This window comes from Thamnophis elegans, chromosome 12 (assembly GCF_009769535.1).
Source record: "Thamnophis elegans isolate rThaEle1 chromosome 12, rThaEle1.pri, whole genome shotgun sequence".
NCBI lineage: Eukaryota > Metazoa > Chordata > Lepidosauria > Squamata > Colubridae > Thamnophis > Thamnophis elegans.
This window is the reverse complement of record NC_045552.1, coordinates 39,644,477-39,667,780: the sequence shown is the minus strand read 5'-3', so window position 1 is coordinate 39,667,780 and position 23,304 is coordinate 39,644,477. Positions and strand designations below refer to the sequence as shown.

The 23,304-nt window shown below is 41.3% G+C and overlaps 1 protein-coding gene across 5 annotated transcripts in view; it reads right to left on the bottom strand.

Moving 5' to 3' along the window:
- The window catches only part of CAPN6 (calpain 6), a 108,545-nt gene that overhangs the window by 51,371 nt on the left and 33,870 nt on the right, over positions 1-23,304 (bottom strand). For all 5 annotated transcript variants that reach the window (XM_032227400.1, XM_032227399.1, XM_032227397.1 and 2 more), the window contains exons 3-8: positions 18,287-18,418; positions 16,792-17,000; positions 15,637-15,829; positions 6,245-6,438; positions 4,144-4,221; positions 2,297-2,492 (exon numbers count right to left, since the gene is read on the bottom strand). In XM_032227400.1, coding sequence (XP_032083291.1) covers positions 2,297-2,492; positions 4,144-4,221; positions 6,245-6,438; positions 15,637-15,829; positions 16,792-17,000; positions 18,287-18,418 — 1,002 coding nt within the window. The remainder of the gene's footprint in view (positions 1-2,296; positions 2,493-4,143; positions 4,222-6,244; positions 6,439-15,636; positions 15,830-16,791; positions 17,001-18,286; positions 18,419-23,304) is intronic.

Below are 23,304 nucleotides of genomic sequence, written 5' to 3'. Positions count from 1 at the left end.
CTGAAATGCCAAAACATATAACTAGCCTAGCGCCAGGCTTGCTTTGAAGACAAATTTAGTGACATAAGGCAATGAATAGGAGGCAGATCAAAGTTCAACCTGTAGAATGAAACTCAAGGATTAGTTTTCCTTCTTCTTAAACCTTAAGGAGATGAAGTGATGCTGTTTATCTTGGGATAGCTGAGGGATAAAAACAGTATGTGCCTACTTTCAATTAAAGACAATTGGCTGTGACATCTGATCTTTGGGAGCTTTGATGCCAAAACTTCTAATGGAACTTAATCACCAGAGGGTATAATTTCTCAAAATGTCACAATGCAGATCGCAGAAAATAAAACATTGAAATAGTTTTAGAAATGTGTACAGTATCTAGAGAGAGAATCGTTTTAAATGCTGCCTTCTGAGGTTTGGGGCGCACCATCACTGGAGGTTTTCAAGAGTAGATTGGTCAACCATTTATCCTAGATAGTATAAGGACTCCTGCTCTGAGCAAGTGATTGGACTAGAACTGGGATGGCGAACTTATGGCACATGTGGCACAGGTGGCATGCAGAGCCCTCACTGCAGGCACGCAAGCTGTCACCCAAATTTAGCTCCACTGCACATGTGTGCGCATGCCTCCCACTGGCCAACTGATTTTCAGGTCTCTGCCATGCATGTGTGAGGGGTGAGGAAGCGTGGGGGTGTGCCACACCCCCGCGGCCCATTTTTGGTCCCAGGACACTGCAGAGAGGCCTACTAGGCCCAAAATAGGGCACAAGGGGGGTGTCATGGTTGCATGCGTGGGGAGGGATGCAGTGTGTCATACATGCATTGCATTATGGGTGCAGGCACGTACATGGGAGGTGCCACATGTGTGTGTGGGCTTTTGGCACGTAATGACAAAATGGTTAGCCATCACTGGACTAGAAGATCAACAGAGAAAAGGTGGGGGGAGAGAAAAGAAGGACTTAGGGTAATACAATAGCAGTATTCCAGTATTTGAAGGGCTGCCACAAACAAGAGGGGGTCAATTTAATACAATACAAAAGCAGAGTTGGAAGGGACCTTGGAGGTCTTCTAGTCCAACCCCCTGCCTAGGCAGGAAACCCTATACCATTTCAGACAAATGTCTATCCAACATCTTCTTAAAGACTTCCAGTGTTGGGGCATTCACAACTTCTGGAGGCAAGTTGTTCCACTGATTAATTGTTCTAATTGTCAGGAAATTTCTCCTCAGTTCTAAGTTGCTTCTATCCTTGATTACTTTCCATCCATTGCTTCTTGTTCTACCCTCAGGTGCCCTGGAGAATAGTTTGACTCCCTCTTCTTTGTGGCAGCCCCTGAGATATTGGAACACTGCTATCATGTCTCCCCTGGTCCTTCTTTTCATTAAACTAGCCATGCCCAGTTCCTGCAACCGTTCTTCATATGTTTTAGTCTCCAGTCCCCTAATCATCTTTGTTGCTCTTTTATTTTCCAAGAGGGGGTCAACCTATTCTCCAAATCACCTGAAGGTAAGACAAGAAACAATGGATGGAAACTGATCAAGGAGAGAAGCAATCTGGAATTTAGGAGAAACTTCTTAACAGTGAGAACAATTAACCAGTGGAATGGTTTGCCTTCAGAAGTTGTGGGCTCTTCATCACTGGAGGTTTTTAGGAAGAGACTGGACAGCCACTTGTCTGAAATGGTATAGGGTCTCCTGCATAAAAGCAGTGGTCTGATGCAACCTGTGGAACATAACATGGACCAGTATTAAACATTTTCATGTCCCCATTCCCTCCTCTTCATCTGGGACTCGGGAGGCAGAAAATAGATGGGGGTGGGGCCAGTCAGAGGTGGTATTTATCCATTGTATGCACTATTCAGAATTTCCGCTACCGGTTCTCCAGAACTGGTCAGAACCTGCTGAATACCCCCTCTGGTATATACATGCTCTGAATGCATTTTGCTTTTTTTTAAAAACCGAATAGCTGCATGGATCTAACTATTACATGTATAAGCGGTAGTTGCATTTGCAGTTTTCAATTAATTAACATGATGTAAATACCAGCAAAAGGAAACCCAAAGGTGGTTTTCCCCTGTTTTGTTTCTGTGTTAGGAAATGTCTCCTTTGTTCTAAGCTGCTTCTCTCCTTGGTTAGTTCTCAACCGTTGTTTCTTTCTCTTGCCTTTTGGTGCTTTAGAAAATAGTTTGACTCCTTTGTCTTTGTAGGATCCCCTCTAATATTGGAACAACGAATCTTTTTAGGTTTAGGTTTATGCCCACAGAAGACCCAAATTATGTATGCATCAAATGTAAATTATATGAAAACCTGAGGGTTTTGGAGAAAGGTGGCTTCGTTGTTTAAACTCCCTCCAGAGCGATTTAACATGGCATTTGGATTCTTTGTCCACTGTCCACGCAACATTTTCTTTTCCCAGGTCTTATGGATACTGAAGAGAGAAGTATTCACAATCCGACAAATGTCCACATCGGTGAAGTTTTTGCACCAGTCTTCAAATGTCATCCTGAACCATAGTGGATTAAAAAAAGACAAAAAGCACATTATTTAATGAATGGTGGGTGGGTGAAGAGAGAATGTTTCTTTTTCATATAAAAATAACACCTCTCCTCCAATGTATAGTCTACTTCTTAGATTTGATATCAGCTGAGGCTGGAAAAACAAACAAAATTGTTTTTCGCCCTTTTTCCATCAATCTTTTCCATTCTTTATTCTGAAGGCTTTGGAGCTTAAATTCTTTGGAATGCCTGCAGATCGGGGGTTAAATTCAGCAGGTTCTGACAAGTTCTGGAGAACCAGTAGCGGAAATTTTGAGTAGTTCGGAGAACCGGCAAATGCCACCTCTGGCTGGCCCCAGAGTGGGGTGGGAATGGAGATTTTGTAGTATCTTTCCCCTGGAGTAGGGAGGGAATGAAGATTTTGCAGTATCCTTTCCCTGGAATGGGGAGGGAATGGGGATTTTGCAGTATCCTTCCCTTGGAGTGGGGAGGAAATGGAGATTTTACAGTATCCTTCTCCTGCCACACCCACCAAGTCACGCCCACCAAGCCACACCCACAGAACCAGTAGTAAAAAAATTGAATTTCACCACTGCAGCAGATGGAGATATGAATTATTAAAGAATAAACAGAGATCCACCAGGTTTGCTGAATATTACTTCCCACAATAGTTAGTGATCATATTTTAATAGTCACCGGTGCTATTTACTGTAATATTTGGTTTTATTTTAGGTAGCAGGTTTTAACCTTTACGCCTTTCTAGATGAAATATTGGTCATTGACTAAAGTTAAAGAATAGACCAACTTGGTTTTATGCATCTGACCAGAGTAATGTTCTACCGGTAGTCCTCGACCATGCTGGCAGTTCCACCCATCCAGTTCCGGTCAAGTGCAGAGGTGCAGAGACAAAGGATGACCTTGGCTTTCTAGAAAGAATTTTGTTATGGCTACATAGCATCTAACTCTGTACAATCTCCTCTCCCATTTTCCCACAATAGAAAAGGCATAATAAAATAATAGAGTGTGGCAGGCCTAAGATCCAAGAGGAATATGGCTGTAGGCCTGACACTAGGATTATATGCCAGGTCATTTTATTTTTTCCTACATAACTAAATACTAAAACCCTACATGGCTCAAGGTCGAGCCATCTTTGAGGCTACCTATTCTCCACCAAATCTTCCCATCTGGTAAGATTTGGGAGAGATCTTGATGAAGATACTATCTCCAAAGGAGTCCCACAGCAGATTCGTCTCAAGAATGGCGTCCTACTTTAATGAAACAGCTTCCACTTATATATTGAATTACCTCCTCCCAGATGTGTTCCTGGAACAAAATTAAAAGATGGATTTGGGGAGAGAACATTCAAGGGATGTTATGAGTGAGAATATAGTCAAGTTTGTTAGTATCATTATAAGACATGCTGTTGAGTGTTGAAATTTTGAATTTTCTGATTCTTTATTTCTTCCTATGTTTACTGCTCTGTGCAATTAGATGTTGGATAGCATAGAAGAGAATGAATGAATGAATGAATGAATGAATGAATGAATGATGGGAATTTGTACCAGGAAAAAATAGTTTCTTCTGTAGAGAAGACACCACCACTAAGGATTATTAGAAGCAAAACTAAACATGACATGGACATGGATTAACTGAGCTCACCAAAATTCTCCATTATTTTCAAGGGTGAGGCCTAATCTTGTGCGCTCTGATTTGGTCACTTTCTTCCATTCATCGGATCTAAGAGAAAGAAAGGGGAAAAAGTTAAACACCCATTTTATCCATTTTTTAAAATACAAGAGCATCTAGTGTACATTAGTGGTGCGTTGTGGACAACCCAGCCTACTTTGAACTCCTTCTCAAAGGTTTTTGAGAAAGATAACCTTCTAACTGGTATTCTTTTGTTTCCCTAAGCCAGAGGTGCTATTCCAAAACTTTGGAGCAATTCCTCAATTATTTTTCCTCCTTTGAAAGCAAGTTTTAAAAAAATTCATTCTCAAGGTGATGGACTTAATTTCCTCTTAGATGGACTTAGGTTTTTGCTTAGTCTCTTGGTCTCTAAAAGTGAAAGTAATGCATTTGCTGAAATTTCTGCAGTTTGAGCCCAGTCTCTCCAATAAACTTTCTAAAAGGAATCTAGGGGAAAACTTGTTTTTTTTCCCCCAGTGGGCTATCAAAAGCCTGACCCTGAAGGAGAGCTGACAGGAAAAAAATAAATTTTAAAACTTGGATAAACTTGGCTAAGTTGATGAAAAAATGTATATCTGCAGTTTGAACTGGCACAAATCCTTCTATCTTCTCATAAAATGTAATCTTCAGCTTTTCTTTGTCCCTAATGTTCAAAGATAGTTGAGATGAGTTTAAATTAAATTACGGTAATTGTGGGGTCAAAGTCTCCATTGCTTAACAGCAACTCAAGTACTCGTCCCCAGACCTGGGTATGGCATTTTAAGAAAATTTAGAAAAACTGAACTTCAGAATTTTTATTAAGATGCCATACCCAAGTCTCGACCCAGCTACTTCAGTTGGTGTTAAGCAGTGGAGAATTTGACGGAACAATTAATTTAAACTACTTCTGTTGAGAGTTTCTGAAATTGCATTTTGTTTAGCAGTCATATCATGCAACTGGTTCATATTCAGTTTGGAGTCTACTTACACTTTCCAGATTTTTTCCACCTCTCATCCTCTACATCAGTGTTTTTCAACCTTGGTGACTTTAAGTCCTGTGGACTTCAACTCCCAGAATCCCCCAGCCAGCACAGCTGGCTGGGGAATTCTGGGAGTTGAAGTCCACAAGACTTAAAGTCACCAAGGTTGAAAAACACTGCTCTACATTACCATATTTTTGTTTCCCAAGTGGAGAATTTTCAGATATTGAATTTCATTCTGCTTTTTCCAGGCGTCTTCTCTAACTCATTAAGACCATTTTGACTTTCTCCCATTTTCTACCATTTGCAATATCTCTCCAGTCTTTGTGTCTTCTGTAAATATCTACCGGTAAGTATTCTTTCATTCTTTCGTCATAGCCATTAAAGAAAATTAATAGACTTGTATTCCCCCCCTTTTTTTGATATCTTAAACTGGCAGGTTTTTAATTTTGTTTCCACATCTAAATATTTCCATTCATGTTGGCAAGTAACTTTACAAGGCCCTTGTAATTCATTCAAAGCTAGAAACTAATAACATAGTTGGAAGGGACCTTGGAGTTTCTAGCCCAACCCCCTTCTCAAGCAGGAAACCCTATAGCATTCTGGAAAAATGGCTGTCCAATCTCTTCTTAAAAACCTCCAATGTTGGAGCATCCACAAATCATGTGGCAAGTCATTCTACTGTTTGATTGTTCTAACTGCCAGGAAATTTCTCCTCAGTTCTAGGTTGGTTCTCTCCTTGATTAGTTTCCATCCATTGTTTCTTGTCCTGCCTTCAGCTGCTTTGGAGAACAAGTTGACCCCCTCTTCTTTGGGGCAGCCCCTGAGATATTGGAACACTGTTATCCTATCACTTCCTAGTCCTTCTTTTCACTAGACCAGAGTCCCAATTCCTGCAATTGTTCTTCATATGTTTTAGCCTCTAGCCCACTTCTCATCTTGTACTTCTCTGTGCTCTTTCTATAAAGTTTCAATATCTTTTTTACACCGTGGCGACTAAAATTGGATGCTGTATTCCAAGTCTGGTCTTACCAAGGCATTAGAAAGTGGTGTTAACACTTCTCGTGATCTTGGTTCTAATGCTTCTTCTCATCCTTAAAGTATGGCTTACTTACTCATCACTCCATGCTCCATTCCACTCCTTGTTTCCCCAAGGATTCCTTAATCGGATCATAAAGAGTTTCTTAGACTTTCCACTGCACAGGTCCTTCTTTCCAACAGACATTTTCAGGATAGACGTCACTGAATAGGCATGTCCTTTGACTAAACCCATGTCCGTCTCTACTTCAAAATCACTGTAGGATTCAGGCTAGGTATAAAAGCAACACAAATTAATGCAAACTTTCATTGTGGTTATTGGTTTCTCCCATTAATAGCAACCGCTTCTAAATATTGTTCCATCTAACTGTATATTATCGTTTACTATTGGGCTAAATGGGATACTACTGTTCTCACCTACCTCTTAAGATATAATAAGAATGTCCAGAACTTGCTAATGACATATGTCAGTCAAACTTGAGAAGTTCTGTTCAGGCATACACTCAAGATGTGTTTCAGCAGTAGAAACACAAACACTCCTAGATGTACCATCTCCACCCTGTTCTTCTGAGTAAGTCATGAATGCATGTTGATCAGGGGTGGGTTTCTCGCCCCGTTCCAACCGGATCGGTTGGAACGAGGCCGGCGGCGTCCTCATGCACGCACGCGGCACGCGCATGCACGCACGCAGCGTCCTCGCGCACGCACGCACGCAGCGTCCTCGTGCATGCACGCGGCGCGCGTGTGCGCGCATGCACGCGCGCATGCGTACTAGCGTCTGCGCGATGCTCCAGCTGCTCCTGGAGGATCATGCAGGCGTTCTGCGCATGCGTGGAAAGCGCGAAATTTGAAAAAACCGGGTAAGGAGCGGGCGCGGGTATGCGGGCGCGCGCGGGCGCGGGGGGGGCTTCGCCGTTCCCGGAAGTTACTTACTTCCGGGTTCGGCGACCAACCGGATCGCAGGGACCAGTGCGATCCGGTTGAAACCCAGCCCTGATGTTGATGTACGATTAGAATGAAAACTCAAATGTGTAGCATTGCTATTTTGGTATATAGTATCACAGTTGTCTTATGGGAATTCCTTCTGTTATCTTAATATTTTATTTGGGGATTTTTAAATTTTTTTTATTAAATTCTCTCCAAAGAAGTAGGTGTGTTCTTCAAGTATGAAATGAACTATGCCTCATGAATATTCTGTCAAAGTTTGTTGCATAAATTCAAATCCAGAAAGAACACACAGATAATTGGTTCAGCTGGATTCATTAACTTCTTTATATATATATAAGAATAGATGAATAAATGTACAATACCAACAGGTGGTTCTTCCAAGTAAACACAAGGCAGGAGAATTACAGGCAAACACAAGCAGTTAGTTTCATTTCAGCAGACAAGCCCGGACAGACTGCTAGTTTACATCTCAGAGCAGCAGACTGCTTAAGTTTCTGTTTCAATTCTTTGCACAGTCTCAGATCTGTTTAAGCTCCCATTGGCTGACTTAGTTGCTATGCCTATTCATTGGCTGACCTTGTTCCCATGTCTCTCCCAGTCATGAATATTCTAACATATCCTGCAGCAGAGAAAATGAATAATCTCCCTACTGAAACAAGTAGGACACACTTAATTGAATCCCCCGTTAAGTTCGTAATATGTAATCCACAGAATATCCTGTACCAGAAAGAGACTAGGGAGTCTTCTAGGGTTATAGAAGTGTGAAGTTGACAACATGGATTTCTTTTAGAGTAAAAATGGCACAATCCACCAATAGGAAGGTTTCTTACTAGAGAGGTTTATTTATGCCTGGAAAAAAATACCAAAGAAACATTTTTTGTAGAACCCTACAATACTGTAGAGTAAATTGCATGTCAAAAGAAAGAAGAATTTTCTTACGATGGGGAAAGGGGATGGTCACACGGATAAGTGAATATGAAGAATATTAAATTAAATAATTACAAGGGAATCAAGCTCTACTGTGTTTGAAACCTGTGCCAGAGTTCTGTTTGAGAATTAATTAGTGCAGAATAATAATCATATTATTCCACTCATGAGGTTGAGGAGGTCATGGAAAACTGTTGTTGTCAAGCCGGCCTCCCTCAGCAACCAAGAAAGAAACCACTTAACTACATTTTGCAGAATTAAGAGTACTTTTACTGGTTGTTAAAAGATAACAGCTAAGCAAGGGAAAGCTTGGTGAAATTATTTTGAGTTAGATTTTAAATTAATGTCTGCATAAATTTGATAGTGGTAAATATCAGAGAAGCAAGGGATGAGGGTAAAATGCATGCGGAATGATTTACGTATATTGGTGGGGTGATATTGAATGTATATATGTAAAAGGATGCAAAATGATTTATGTTGTTTAAATTTTGTTAGAAGGGAAAGCTGGACGAGATTATTTTTTAAAACAGAAGGTTAACTGATTCTTGTTGAAAGTATTATTTGAATATGTGGAATGATCCATGCTATTTAATTCTTATTAGAAGGGAAAGTTTGGTGAAATTATTTTGAGCTAGATCTTAAACTAATGTCTGCATAAATTTGATAGTGGTAAATATCAGACAAGCAAGGGATGAGGGTAAAATGCATGCGGAATGATTTACGTTGTTTAAATCCTATTAGAAGGGAAAGCCGGTCGGGATCATCTTAAGATAGAATGTAAACTGATTTTTGTGTAAAGTAATACTTGATCCACGCTGCTTAAATTTTACTAAGAAGGGAAAGTTTGGTTAGATTATTTTGAATTACTGTTTGAAAATAAGGTTAAGAAAGATTATTTACGCTGTTTAAATCCTATTAGAAGGGAAAGTTTGATTATTCTTCTGTAAAGTAATATTTGAATATGCTGCTTAAATTTTACTAGAAGGGATTACTTTTGAGCTAGACTGTATATTGATGCCTATACAAATTTGTATAAATGTTTATCTGAATACAAGGTTAAGGAAGAGGAACGGGAGAGTCTACAGGAGGTTGGGGTAAATAACAAAGAAGTAAGAGACGAGAATAAAATATAGATAGAATGACTTACACTATTTAAGCATAGATAAAGATGGGGGGCTGAGCTTAACACAAAGAGTTCTTTTTCTTTTTTTTCCTTTTTCTTTTTTCTTTTTTCTTTTCTTTCTTTTTTCTTGTTTTTCTTTCCTTTAATATATTACTTTTATTTTTAATCCATACGAACACAAGATACTTTAGATAGAAGGCAGTGCCAGGTGTGGGCCCTGGGAAGTCGGGAGGATTAGGGATGGGGATTTATGGGGGGTGGGTGGGTGGGTGTTAACATAGTCTCAATAAGAACAAGAATGCACTTATATACGGTTGTTGTTTTTTTCCTTTTTTTTTCTATTTTCTTTCTTTATATTTTTTTTCCTTGGTTTATTTTACTTTTTATCAGATTAAACAACACTTGAATAAAGGCATACACCAAGGAGGGAGGTAGAGGGAAAGAAGAGGGAGGAGTAAGGAAGGAGTAAGGGGAATGTAAGGAGGGTGTGTTGGGAGTAAGGGGAGAAGGAAGGTTTGAGGGGAAAGGGAAGTAGGAGGGGAGTGTTAGAGGGAGGAAAGGAAAGTTGGAGGGGGTAGATGGGGTGTATGGAGGATGGAAGTGTCAGGTGGGGTTGTGAATGATGAGTTGTGTTTTCTTTTTTATTTTGTTTTATTTTTTTATTTTTATTTTTTCTTATAGCAAATACCCTGTATATAAGTGATTGTAAAATGGAATGTGAAAATGAATAAAATATATATATATAAAAAAAAAGATAACAGCTAAGCAAAGCAAGATCTGAGGCAAAAGCCCGCGAAATCATAGATATCTGTTCTGACCCCCACCTTGTTCGTTCAGAAACGACAGCCAGACAGAACTTCAAAGGAAATATTTTTATCAGTCCTGGCTTTTGCTGGCTGTGAGCCCAAAATAAACATAGATAAATTCTCTGGCAAAAAGTTAAACAGCAAATGCAAAACTCTTACAGCAAACCAGGTTTATATAAAGCAAATCACTTATCCAAGTGCTTCTTCTCAATGATTGCAAACAAGCAGAGACTTGACTAGGCCAGGCACGGAACAGAATGGAACGGAACAGAATTGACTTCTGCAACTAGGGCGTGGCACCATTAGTCTTTTATCTGCAGGAGGAGATCCTTAACGAGCCACAGCTGCTTGTTATCTTCTCCTGTGAGCATCCTGAAACCACTCACAGGAGCTTTCTATGTCAGAGTCTGATAGCAGCTCCAAAGGCTCCTACTGAGCCACAACAGATATCAATATGTGACCCAACACCCTCCCCCTGGTGACCCCATCCCTAGTCCAATCTGCAAATCCCTCAGGTGTCACGTGAGTTCCATCTTCAAAAAACATCATCAGGTTGATATGCAGGACAGTTGGCCTAGGCGGCTCCCATCACTATCTCCAGCATGCACAGTAGATGGTGAGAACAAAACTCCCTTTACACAATCTCTCCTGTAATTTAAACTTCCCTTCCCAAATACCGGACCTCCCCCTCCCCCGTTTCAATGGCAGCCGAAAGCAAGTAGCGAAACATAGGCTGACAGTTGTGTTCTGAAGTTTAGAGTTTGTATTTTTTGTCTCACAGATAAACTTTTGAGTGAAGATCCAGTGCCTATTGATTTCAGCCAGATGTCTAATTTAGTTGTACCATTCTTAGGCATTGAACATTTGTACATTTGCTCTTCGGTGCTACCCTGTTTCCCTGAAAATAAGACCTCCCCGATAATAAACCCAATCGGGCTTTTGAGCACATGTGCTAAAATAAGCTCTCCCCTGAAAATAAGCCCTCCCTGAAAATATTGTAACACAGCAGCAGCTATGAGGTGACCACACTCGCCACTTCCTGCACACATCAAAAATAATGAGACCTTCCCAAAAATAAAGCCAAGGACTTATTTCAGGGGTCAAAAGAAAATAAGAGCCTGTCTTATTTTGGGGAAAACGCAGTACATAGCGTGGCTGAATTGCAGCCAATAATCAATGTTTCAAGATTGGGATAAGAATTGGTTGATAGAGCTTCTTGGAGAATTTAGTTGGCTATCTAGAAGGCTTTTGTGCTGGTTTTCTGTTTTGTTATAATATCGCTCTTCAAGATTTTACAAGATCACCATTAAGTCCTTATTTATCCACAACCAGTGAGTGTATATAGAGAGACGTGTGTGTGTGTGTGTTTGTGCGCGCGCGCATGTGTGAAGTTGATTATGCACATGGGAGGTAAACAAGGACATAAATGGAATGCATGACAAAGCATGCTTGGACATGTCTCATTTTAATTATTTCTAAAATCCAATCCAGGAATTACTCATATTTTGTCCCATTCCAAAGGGGTGGACATTTCTACAAAGGTCAATAGCATTTCAGGAGACACAATGGCTGCATTGATGGTTTCCAAATATCTTTTCACCCCAGATTCTTCCCACAAGGATTTGTTTCCAGAAAAAAAAATCTAGTATGGCTACAACCCATCCATTGCAGGAGATCTGGAGACATTCTGTGATGCATTCTCAACTTATCGCAATATCACTCTAGCTTCCCTGTTGTCCCTTCCAAAAGTAAAAGTTCTTCTCACACAAGCATGCTGGTCGTTCCCGACTCTAGGGGGCAGTGCTCATCTCCATTTCAAAGTTGAAGAGCCAGAGCTTTCCGAAGATGTCTCCCTGGTCATATGGCCGTCATGACTCAACGCTGAAGGTGCATGGAATGCTGTTACCTTCCCACCAAAGGTGGTTCCTATTTTTCTACTTGCATTTTTTACGTGCTTTCCAACTGCTAGGTTGGCAAAAGCTGGGGCAAGTAACGAGAGCTCACTCCGTTACATGGTGCAGGGATTTGGACTGCAAAACTCCTGACCTTTTGGATCGACAAGCTCAGCATCTTAGCCATCGAGCCACTGCGTCCCTTCCAAGTTTATATTCCCATAAAAACTTTTGCAGAGAAGATAGTGGAAAAGGACAGATTGGCTACACAGAATCTCTCTTGAAACCCTTTTTCAGTGAATTGTGTGGCACTGGAGAAGGCAATTTGGACTGAGGTGATTTGGGGGAAATTAAGTCATTTACAACTAGCAATTTTGAGTCCACTCAACTTGTGCACAGACAAATTAGATAAAGGATTTGTCTGAAGAAACTCCCTAGTGATTTTCCAAGGATGGGCTTCCCTTTTATTTTGATTGTAATACTGTTTGAAAAAACTCAATTGGAGAAGTCACCACTGGAGAATGACTATATAAAGAAAGATGGGACATTTGGGCAAAGCCCTTAGACACTTTGTCCCTAAAAGGTGCAAGATCTCCATACTCTACCCATGAGATTTTCACAGACATTCTCTTCTCTTCTCTTCTCTTCTCTTCTCTTCTCTTCTCTTCTCTTCTCTTCTTGGACATAATTGTCCAAGCCAAAATATCTCGTCCAATTGAATGACAATTGGTAACAAATGTATGGAGATTCTCAATTGTCCAGGTCGTGGTTGTCCCAAAGGTGCTTTTTCAAGAAGCAACTGGACTTTCTGGTTTTTCTTTGAAGATAGAATAAAATAACAGAGTTGGAAGGGACCTTGGAGGTCTTCTAGTCCAATCCCCTGCTTAAGCAGAAAACCCTACACCACTTCAGACAAATGGTTATCCAACATCTTCTTAAAAACATCCAGTGTTGGAGCATTCATAACTTTTGATTCCTTCACCACTGTCAAACTATTCGCTAAGGCTGTACTACTATTACTATTAGTCATCGTTCCTTTCCCCTATCTCCTCCCACTTATGACTGCAGGACTGTAACTGTTGCTTGTATCCTTACGATTTATATGGGTATTGATTGTTTCCTGATTGATTATTTGTACCCCATGACTATCATTAAGTATTGTACCTTAAGATTCTTGACGAAGGTATCTTGTCTTTTTATGTCCACTGAGAGCATCTGCACCAAAGACAAATTCCTTGTGTGTCCAATCACACTTGGCCAGTAAAGAATTCTATTCTATTCTATTCTATTCTATTCTATTCTATTCTATTCTATTCTATTCCCTTCCCTTCCCTTCCTTTCCATTCCATTCACAGGTTGTTCCACTAATTAATTGGTCTAACTGTCAGGAAATTTCTCCTTACTTCTAAGTTGCTTCTCTCCTTGATTAGTTTCCACCCATTGCTTCTTGTTCTGCCCTCAGGTGCTTTGGAGAATAGCTTGACTCCTTTTTCTTTGTGGCTTCTCATCCAAGAAGCTTCTTCAGCTCTGACTGGATGGTGGGGAATGGAAGGATTTATACCTCTTACAGACAGTTGGTCATTTGCATCCTTTTAGAGAGTAGTTAAGACCACTTCTTCAAAAAGCACCTTTGGGACAATTGGTAATAAAATGATGGAGGAGCATTTCTCTGCCTAGTCCACACGCATGTGGGAGGAAAGTGGGAGGGATATTTCTACTGAAGAGCCAAAATAGGAAAACCTTCACACTTAAGTCCTTTCCCACATCAGTCAATGCTTTTCTTTATTGTAAAGGCAACAGCCTTGAGGGAATTCAATTATGCTTAGGTATGGGTCTTTGAATTATTAGGCTATTTTCAAGCAGATGGGCTGAAACCCTCTCTCCTTCCAGTCCCACTTTCCTTCTCTCCGTCTCTGTCTCTCTTCTGTCTGTCTCTCTCTCCTCCAAAAGCATAGAATTCTGCTTCACTCCTGAGGTAATTTTAACAGGAGGGACGGGGAGCTAATTTTGCTAGATGGATGATTTGATACTGAAAAAGGGGGTAAAAACCTGTCAATGACTACTTCAGTTTCAACCACAACAATACACGAGCACGCAATAGATACAAACTCAAGGTAAACCGCTCCAAACTTGATTGCAGAAAATACGGCTTCAGCAACAGAATGGTCAATGCCTGGAATGCTCTACCTGACTCTGTTGTTACATCCTCAAACCTCCATAACTTTAACCTTAAACTGTCTACTGTTGACCTCACCCCATTCCTAAGAGGTCTGTAAGGGGCGTGCATAAGCGCACCAACGTGCCTATCGTCCCTGTCCTACTGTCCCCACTTATTCGTATCCATTTCCTGTATTCATAATCATGTTTACACTTATATCTGTTACCTTATACATGCTTGACAAATAAATAAAATAGCAATAGCAATAGCAATAGCAGTTAGACTTATATACCGCTTCATAGGGCTTTCAGCCCTCTCTAAGCGGTTTACAGAGTCAGCATATCGCCCCCACAGTCTGGGTCCTCATTTCACCCACCTTGGAAGGATGGAAGGCTGAGTCAACCTTGAGCCGGTGAGATTAGAACCGCTGAACTGCAGATAACAGTCAGCTGAAGTGGCCTGCAGTACTGCACCCTAACCACTGCGCCACCTCGGCTCTTAAGATAAATAAATAGTTTAGACATCAACAGAGCTACTGTAGGAACACATGAAAAAAACGGTGTCCATAAGGGGAAAATGAAAATGATGAAAGCAGTATGTCTATGGAGATTCTCAATCAGCAGGTTATGAATGTCCCAATATTCTTCAGTTCTTCAGACCTGAAGAAGGATCTTGGATGTGAAGTGAAACATTTTTCAACCAAAAAATACCCTAAGGAAGTCCAGTTCGCCTTTTGGAAAAGCACTTTAGGAATGATGAAAGCAACAATGCATTCATATAAGGTTTGCTGTTCCTTTGTAATTGCACTGTGATAGTTAAATGCATTCAACATCTGGATAGAAGTCTCAGACTCGAAGAGATTACCCTGTTTCCCCGAAAACAAGACCTCCTTGGATAATAAGCCCAATTGGGCTTTATGAGCGTATGAGCTTAAATAAGCACTCCCTGAAAATAAAGCCTCCCTAAAAATATTGCAACACAGCAGCAGCCATGAAGTGACCATGCTTGCCACCTCCTCCACCTCAAAAATAATAAGACCTTCTCAAAATAAGGCCAAATGCTTATTTTGGGGGTGAGGGTGAAAAGAAAATAAGGTCCTGTCTTATTTTCAGGGGAACATGTTACTGGATGCATGTATGTAGCATTGGAGGTCTACAGCTTGGTGGATTTCTGGATGCTTTCATAGAGACCTATTTGATAACTGGGTTTATTATTTGGGACTTCTATCCTTCTGGCAAATCCAGAGATTAATTGGCAGAATGAACAGGCTGCCATCTTGCCTCTTTTCTTGAGTTTGTGGAAAGGGTAAGGAAGATCACCATGATGGAGATATACAGGCCAAAAGGACTGAAACTTGTTTAAGTCCGGAGAAATAGATAACATTTGGAAGTGGCTCAGATAGACACCTTCCTGGTTCGCTTGAGTATAAGAAGGGGGAGAAGATATAGCACAATCAGACTTGCTAGATTCTGTATTAGAGTCAATCTCAATAAAGAGACTTTAGCCTTCTAGGGAATTGATTGCCTAGTCTGATCTACCTTATGGGAATGACAGTTTGATAAAGAGTTAAACACAGACCAAAGGGCACATCACAGCTTGTTCTCGGTGCACTTACCATGATGTAGCAGCTGATCAATCCTCCCCTTTTATGAACTTTCAGCAATTCTCTAAAGAGTTTCACCTGCTCGATGATACTGTGGTCATATTTACCATCAATCAGGTTGATGGATTCTGCTACGGCCCCTGTGAAATCGACAATCGCCTCAGCTGTGCTGCCCCCATCCAAGGCTTCATAACAACCTGCCATCCTAGAGAAGACATGATGCAGAGTTTCAGACACAAAAATTTACTACCGGTTCTATGGGCATGGCTTGGTGGGCATGGTGTGGCTTGGTGGGCATGGCAGGGGAAGGATACTGAAAAATCCCCATTCCCTCCTGATCAACTGGGACTCAGAAGGCAGAGAGTAGATGGGGGCGTGACCAACCAGGGGTGGTCTCTGAACTATTCAAAATTTCCACTACTTGTTGTCTAGAACTGGTCAGAACCTGCCAAATACCACCTCTGAACTACACTTGACCTTCTTGAACTCTCCAGGGGTTCTCACACAACAGAAGAGACAATAGTGTGTGGAGCTTCAAATGAATTTTGGAAAATCTCAGGACTATCTTCACTGCCACCTTCTCTTAACTCTGCCGAACTGTTCTTCCAAATGTAAATCTCTATATCTACATAGTTATGGAAGTAATGATGTAATGAACTGCCATGAAAATATAATACTATAGCTATTTGTTTGCTTTGCCAGCAGTATTGACCCTCTTTTAATCCAATTTTCTTCTAAAACCCTATGTTCTTTATACTGAAATGGATCTGAAATGGGGAAGTAGTAGTATTGTTAAAATATACAGGACTGGGAGAGACATGGGAACAAGGTCAGCCAATTAATAGGCATAGCAACTAAGTCAGCCAATGGGAGCTTAAGCAAATCAGAGTCTGTGCAGAGAGTTGAAACAGAAACTTAACAAAAAAGCAGTCTGCTGCTCTGAGAAGTAAGCCTATTCTTGTATATATAAAGAAGTTAATGAATCCTGCTGCATCAGTTATGTATGTGTGCTTTGTGGACTTGAATTTATGCAACAAACTCTGACAAGTATGAACCTACTTCAAGATCTTTGTAGAAGAGACCAATGACTACAAATATCCCCATACTAAGAAATCTTATTTGCATGGGTAATAAAACTGCACTTATACCTCATTAATCACCACATACTTTGCATAAGCTTTCTCCAGAAGTGCACTCCAGAATTCATTGGACTCTTTAGAAGAGCAGTAGATCAACTTATTGTCTATGGTTGGCAACCGATCATCTATAACCACATCAATCCATTCTCCAAAACACCAGAAATGGAAGTGAAAGATTCCAGCGTATTTCTCCGGTCTCTTTTGATCCCAGTCCTGTTCCTTAATGGTTGGGATGACCTAAAGTATGCAAAGAAACTGAAAATATGCTGCAAACATAGGACAGAAAACATTCATTGGTGAGCCAGATCAATTGGCTTATTGCTGGAGTAAAATCTATACACATAAATGGAAATCGCAACAGTCTCTTAATGAAAGAAGAAAAACATCCCTCTCAAATAAACCTACATTGAAGTTATCCATTAAAGGTACATGTAAAGATTCCCCTTGCACTTATGTGCTAGCCGTTCCTGACTCTAGGGGGCAGTGCTCATCTCTGTTTCAAAGCCAAGGAGCCAGCATTGTCCAAAGACGTCTCCATGGTCATATGGCCAGCATGACTAAATGCCGAAGGTGCAAGGAACGTTGTTACCTTCCCACCAAAGGTGGTTCCTATTTTTCTACTTGTATTTTTACATGCTTTCGAACTGCTAGGTTGGCAAAAGCTGGAACAAGTAACTGGAGCTCACTCTGTTACACAGTACTAGGGATTTGAATCGCCAAACTGCTGACCTTTCTGATCAACAAGCTCAGTGTCTTAGCCACTGAGCCACCACGTCCCATTAAAGGTACAGATGGGTAATTTCTCCATATTCGTCCCTGGAATAACTACAAAATGTTCCAGGTTTTTCTGGAAAAGAAAATCATAAAGATTGGAGTCTCCTGAATCAATTGACAAAATTTACAGGGACAGAATTTCCCCATCACAAACTGCTTTTAACTTACTCTACCCTTAACTTATACAGCTGTGCGTCCCACAGCAGGCTGGCTTGGGAATTCTACCTGTCCACGCATCTCAAAGTCACCAAGGCTGTGATCAGTGGTGGGATTCAATTTTTTTTCTACCAGTTCTGTGGGCGTGGCTTGGTGGGCATGGCAGGGGAAGGATAGTGTAAAATCCTTATTCCCTCCCTACTCCAGGGGAAGGATACTGCAAAACCTCCATTCCCTCCCGATCAGCTGGGACTCGGGAGGCAGAGAATGGATGAGGTGAGGCCAGCCAGAGGTGGTATTTACTGGTTCTCTGAACTACTCAAAGTTTCCATTAGCGGTTCTCCAGAACTGGTCAGAACCTGCTGAATTCCACCTCTGGTTGAGATATACAACTCTAGAGTAAAACAGAAACTTCCCTTTTCTTAAACCAACAACAACAACAAGTATCATTATGGTATGAGGAGGACGCAACCTGTTTTGATGTGAAGATTCTGGGGTGTGTCTGAGGCCACCATTCCTAGATGATATGACTTTGGAACAACACGTTTAAATTTTAACCAAAGAATGCAACTTTCATGCCTCTGGAGGATTACCTTCTGCCACAGCTTCTTCCGAAGAGCGAGGCAAGAACAAGCAGCCACAAACCAACAGTTTCCCAGCCTTCCTTGATGTAAATCGTGGGAACTGATTCCGTGGACAGTCAAATGAGGATCTTCACAGAACTCCTGTGAGAATAAAGCATAGAAACAAAATGGTCTGGTTGAGATCTCCTAGATCTGTGATGGTAAGCCGATAGCACACATGCCACAGGGGGCACGCAGAGCCCTCTCTGCAGGCACGCAAGCCATTGCCCCAGCTCAGCTCCACTGTGCATGTGCCTATGCCTCCTGGCGGCCAGCTAATTTTCAGCTATCTGCCGTGCATGCATGGGCGTGGGGTCCATGCAGGACATGCATGCGCATGCACATTTGGGGAGGGACGCATGCATGCACAGGGTGGGGGAGGCATGTGTGCATGCATGGGAGCAGGGGGAGCAGGGTGGTACTACATGTCCCCTGTGGCCTATTTTTGGTTCCAGAAGGCTGCAGGAAGGCCTACTAGGCCCAAAACGGGGCACGGGTGGGTGGGTGCAGTGGCCCGTTTTTGCTCCCAGGAGGCTCAGGGAGGCCTACAAGACTCAAAATAGGGGGTGTCACATGCCCATGCATAGGGGGCAGGGGGAGCATGGGGGGATCGCATGCACATGTGCAGCGGTGCAGGGCACAGGGGTGTTTATGCACATTGCATTATGGGTGCCGATGCGAGGGTGTGCGCTTTTGGCATTCAACAACAAAAAGGTTAGCCATTACTAGATTAATAACTAGTAGGCTCCTTCATTTGCCTGAGAGGGACACTTACAAGTTATTAACTTCTTTCTGGGTGAAGTTTTAAGAGAAAGAAATCGGGTATCCAGAGTGATTCAGAATAATTGTCAGGTGCAGGAGAGCAGGAGTCAGGGTAGTTCAAATGAATAGAGGTTTAATGCATCCCAACACTCTCTACAACAATCTGAACTACTAAGATTCAAAGCGAATCGGTGACAGATAAGAGTCAATGGAAGGTCAAGGGGTGCTTAGATTTGCTGTGGGTGCAAAGGGATTCAAGACTAATGACTTGCTTGACCCCCTCCCTTGGTCTCAGCCTGATCGTCTCCTATAATAATGGAGTTAACAGTCCATTATTTTAACCCAACAGAATAAAGTAAAGAACCATAAAGCAGGATCTCCCAGAAGTGAGTTTGGAGTAGGAAGGTGCAGCTGACTAGAGCAATCATCATCATCATCATCATCATCATCATCAACATCAACATCAACATCAACATCAACATCAACATCATCATCTTGTGGGATCCTGTGGGACTTTTGAATACACATGGATCGTCATTTCGAACACAACACGCCAGGTTGTAGAGGGCCAAAGCATACAGTTTATTGATATTGCTGTACCAGGAGATGCCAGAGTCTAAGAAAATGAACTAGAAAAAATCACAAAATATCGCGACCTGGCCATCAAAACTACATGGCTATGGATAAAACCTGTAACAGTGATATTCATTGTCATCACAGCATTTGGTATCATGTCCAAGAGTTTTATAGGATACATCAAGAAACTGCACCTTCCTGCAATAACACCAGCGGAACTACAAAAAACTGCACTGCTCGGAACATCGTATATTTACTTAGTCGATACCTAGGACGCTGGCAGCAACCCATATCAATCGTTAGCACCCATCATTGATATTTGTGATTGAATATTGATTGAATGTTCAGTTCGGCTGAGTTTCATGTTTAATGAATAAAAGAAATAATAATAATACTTGATTGCCAGTGCACAACATATGTGCAATGAGACTGCTTGAGCTCCCTCAGTGCACACCCCACCCCCAACACAATACAACTCACAGTGAAGACAAAAAGTCCCTAACCCAATAAATCATATTAACAAACACCCAGTCTCATTACACCAATGTGAACATGTTACACATTGTGCAGGCCCTGCAAGGCCATCATGCTATGGAGTTATTTTGCATTCAGGAGTCTGACAGCCGATGGATAAAAACTGTTCTTCAACCTGCTTGTGCGGCTCCCTATGCTTCTATATTTCCTTCCCAGTTGGTAGGAGGGTAAAGAAGTGCTGTCCATGGTGTGAGTCGTCCCTGAGGATTTTCCTCACTCTTCTAAGGCAGAGAGCCCTAGCGATCTCATCTAGTGGTGTCAGGGGGCATCCCACAATATTTTCTGCTGTCCTCACCACCCTCTGTAATGTTTTTCTATATAAAGCTGTCAAATCAGCATGCCATACCATGATGCAACAAGTGAGGATGCTTTCTATTGTGGACTGATAAAAGGAGATCATCAGTTGTTGCCCCACCCTGTTTTTATGCAAGACCCTACAGTAGAGGTCTTCAAACTTGGCAACTTTAAGACTTGTGGACTTCAATTCCCAGAATTCTTCAGCCAGCATAGAATTCTGGGAGTTGAAGTCCACAAGTCTTAAAGTTGCCAAGTTTGAAGACCTCTGCTCTAAGGAAATGGAGTCTCTGTTGGGCTCTGTTGTTTATGGTTGTCACACATATGCTTTCTAATTCATGTGACCAGAGGAAAGAATTCTAGTTGTAGTAAACATACAATGAACAGTCTGCTCCACAAAGTGAGTGTGCCAACACTGTAGACATACTAGAGACCACAAATTCAAATGCTCACTTAGACTGGAGGCATGTTCAGTGATCCGAAGATTTGATTTGTGGTCAGCCAGCATGTAGCAGTGGGGATCTAAATTGTGGTGCCAATTCATATTTTAAAAAACATATACATAGGGTAAAGTCAAAAGCGTGACCAAAGTTGAAAGCTATTTTCTCTAGTATCTTTTTAAAGACATGATTTTGAGGATTTTTGATGAATGAAAGAAATATGGTTGTGTTCATTCTCCCAATGAGACCAAATCATCAGAATAGAATACATGTAAGTCCTCAACTTATGATCACAATTGAGCTCAGAAATTATGTTGCTAAATGAGACATTTGTTAAGTGAGTTTTGCCCCATTTTATGATCTTACTTGCCAAAGTTGTTAAATGAATCATGCAGTTGTTAAGATAGTAACACGGTTGTTAAGTGAATCTGGCTTCCCCATGGAGTCTGCTTGTCGTGAGGTCACAAAAGGTGATCACAGGACCCCAAGACACTGCAACCGTCATAAATATGAATAAGGTGCCAAGTGTCCAAATTTTGATCACATGGCTATGAGCATGCTGCAATGGTCCTAAGTGTAAAAAACGGTCATAAGTCACTTTTTTGAGTGCTGTTGTAACATTGAACAGTCATTAAATGAACTGTTGTAAATTGAGGACTACCTATAGAGAATGCAGAAAGAGAGAGCTGGAAGGCACTTCGAGTCCAACCTTCTGCTCGAGCAGAGACCCTACACCATGGGTCCTCAAACTGCGGCCCACCAAAGCCATTAAGCTGACCACGAGGCTGCCCCTGCCCACATCGCCCTGCCCACCCTTTGGCCAAGCGCGGGACTTACCTTTGGGAGCCCCACAGGCTGGAACTGAAAGGTAAGGCCAACAATTTTGGCCTGCAGAGACATTCTGGAGGTGGGTTATGTGAAAAATGGGGTGCACAGATGCCCCAGGAGGCCAAAAAAATGGGTGAAATCGGCCCATTTTTCACCTCCCCCATCTCCAGAAGATAGATAGATAGAGAGAGAGAGAGAGACAGAGAAAGACCGAGGGAGAGAGAAAGAGAGAGAAATAGGGAGAGAGAAAGAGAGACAGAGGGAGAGACAGAAAGAGAAAGAGGGAGCGACAAAGAGAAAGAGGGAGAGAGAGGAAGAAAGAAAGACAAAAGAGAGAGAGAGAAAGAGAGAGACAGACAAAGAGAGTTTTCTCAAACTCCTTGGGGCTAAGAAAAATTGCTGCAAAACTGAGTTTCCTGAAGAGGACCACTAGGCTTCTAAACAACTGGAAAAAAGATATAGGAAAAAGGAAAGTCAACCAAAAGAACAACATGCAAACAAAAGCAAATAAAACACCCCCAGGAGCAAAACAAATTAAAGTTTAATTTGTGTGCATTGTTCAGTGGACTGTTTAAATTGGCCATGCCTACCCAGTCACATGACCACCTAGTCATGCCTACTTAGCCAGTCCGCCGCCCCCCCCAACAGTCTGAGGGACCGTGAATTGGCCCCGTTTAAAAAGTTTGAGGACTCCTGCCCTACACCATTCAGCATCAAAATAACATCAAAATGTCTTTTCCACAATTCTTTTAGATTAATTTTTTAAAAAAATTTATTCTCTTACATACCATTGTAAGTATACATTCACATAATTGTTATTCTTCTTTACATTTGTCATTCTTGTACATTTGTTATTTCATTTAATAGGTCATAATAATATATAATAATAATATACAGTTTGGGTTGCTTTATTTACCATCCCTTCCGCCTGTTGTAACACCATCTTATTTTCCCTTTCTTTTTTCCCTCCCTCTCTTCTCTACTTCCTTCCTTCCTCCTCTCTTTCCCCCTTCCTTCTTCCCTTATCTCTCCCCTACTCTTCCTACCCTCTCTCCTTCTCTCCCTTCCACCCTCCTCTCCTTACCTCTTTCTTCCTTCCCTTCTCTTCCTCTCGTTCTCTCCTCCTCTCTCCCTTTCTTTTTCTGTTATTATAGGTGTCTATTTCAAATCTCAGTTTATGTTTTCTTGGGATGTTGCAAACCTAAATATAATTTAGTATCATTCCTTATTCCCTTACCTTCCCTAATCTATCCTAACTATGTTTTTTCCCCTTTGTATCTCTCTCTTAAATATATACTTGCATATTTAGTACTTTCTTTTCTATTTCCCCCCTCCTCACCCCTATTCTCATTTAATAGGGTATCATCTGGGTTCTGTTTTCTTTTCCACAAGTCTTAGTAATGTAGAAAACATCTTGTATCTTTTTGTTTCCCTCAATTAAACACTCTTTAATTAAAAACAAGATCTGTTTTTCAACTTTCCTTCTTTTTGAGATGGTTTTTCGTACCCGATGCCTGACATAATCAGAACTCAAGTTCCAAAATATGTTTCTGC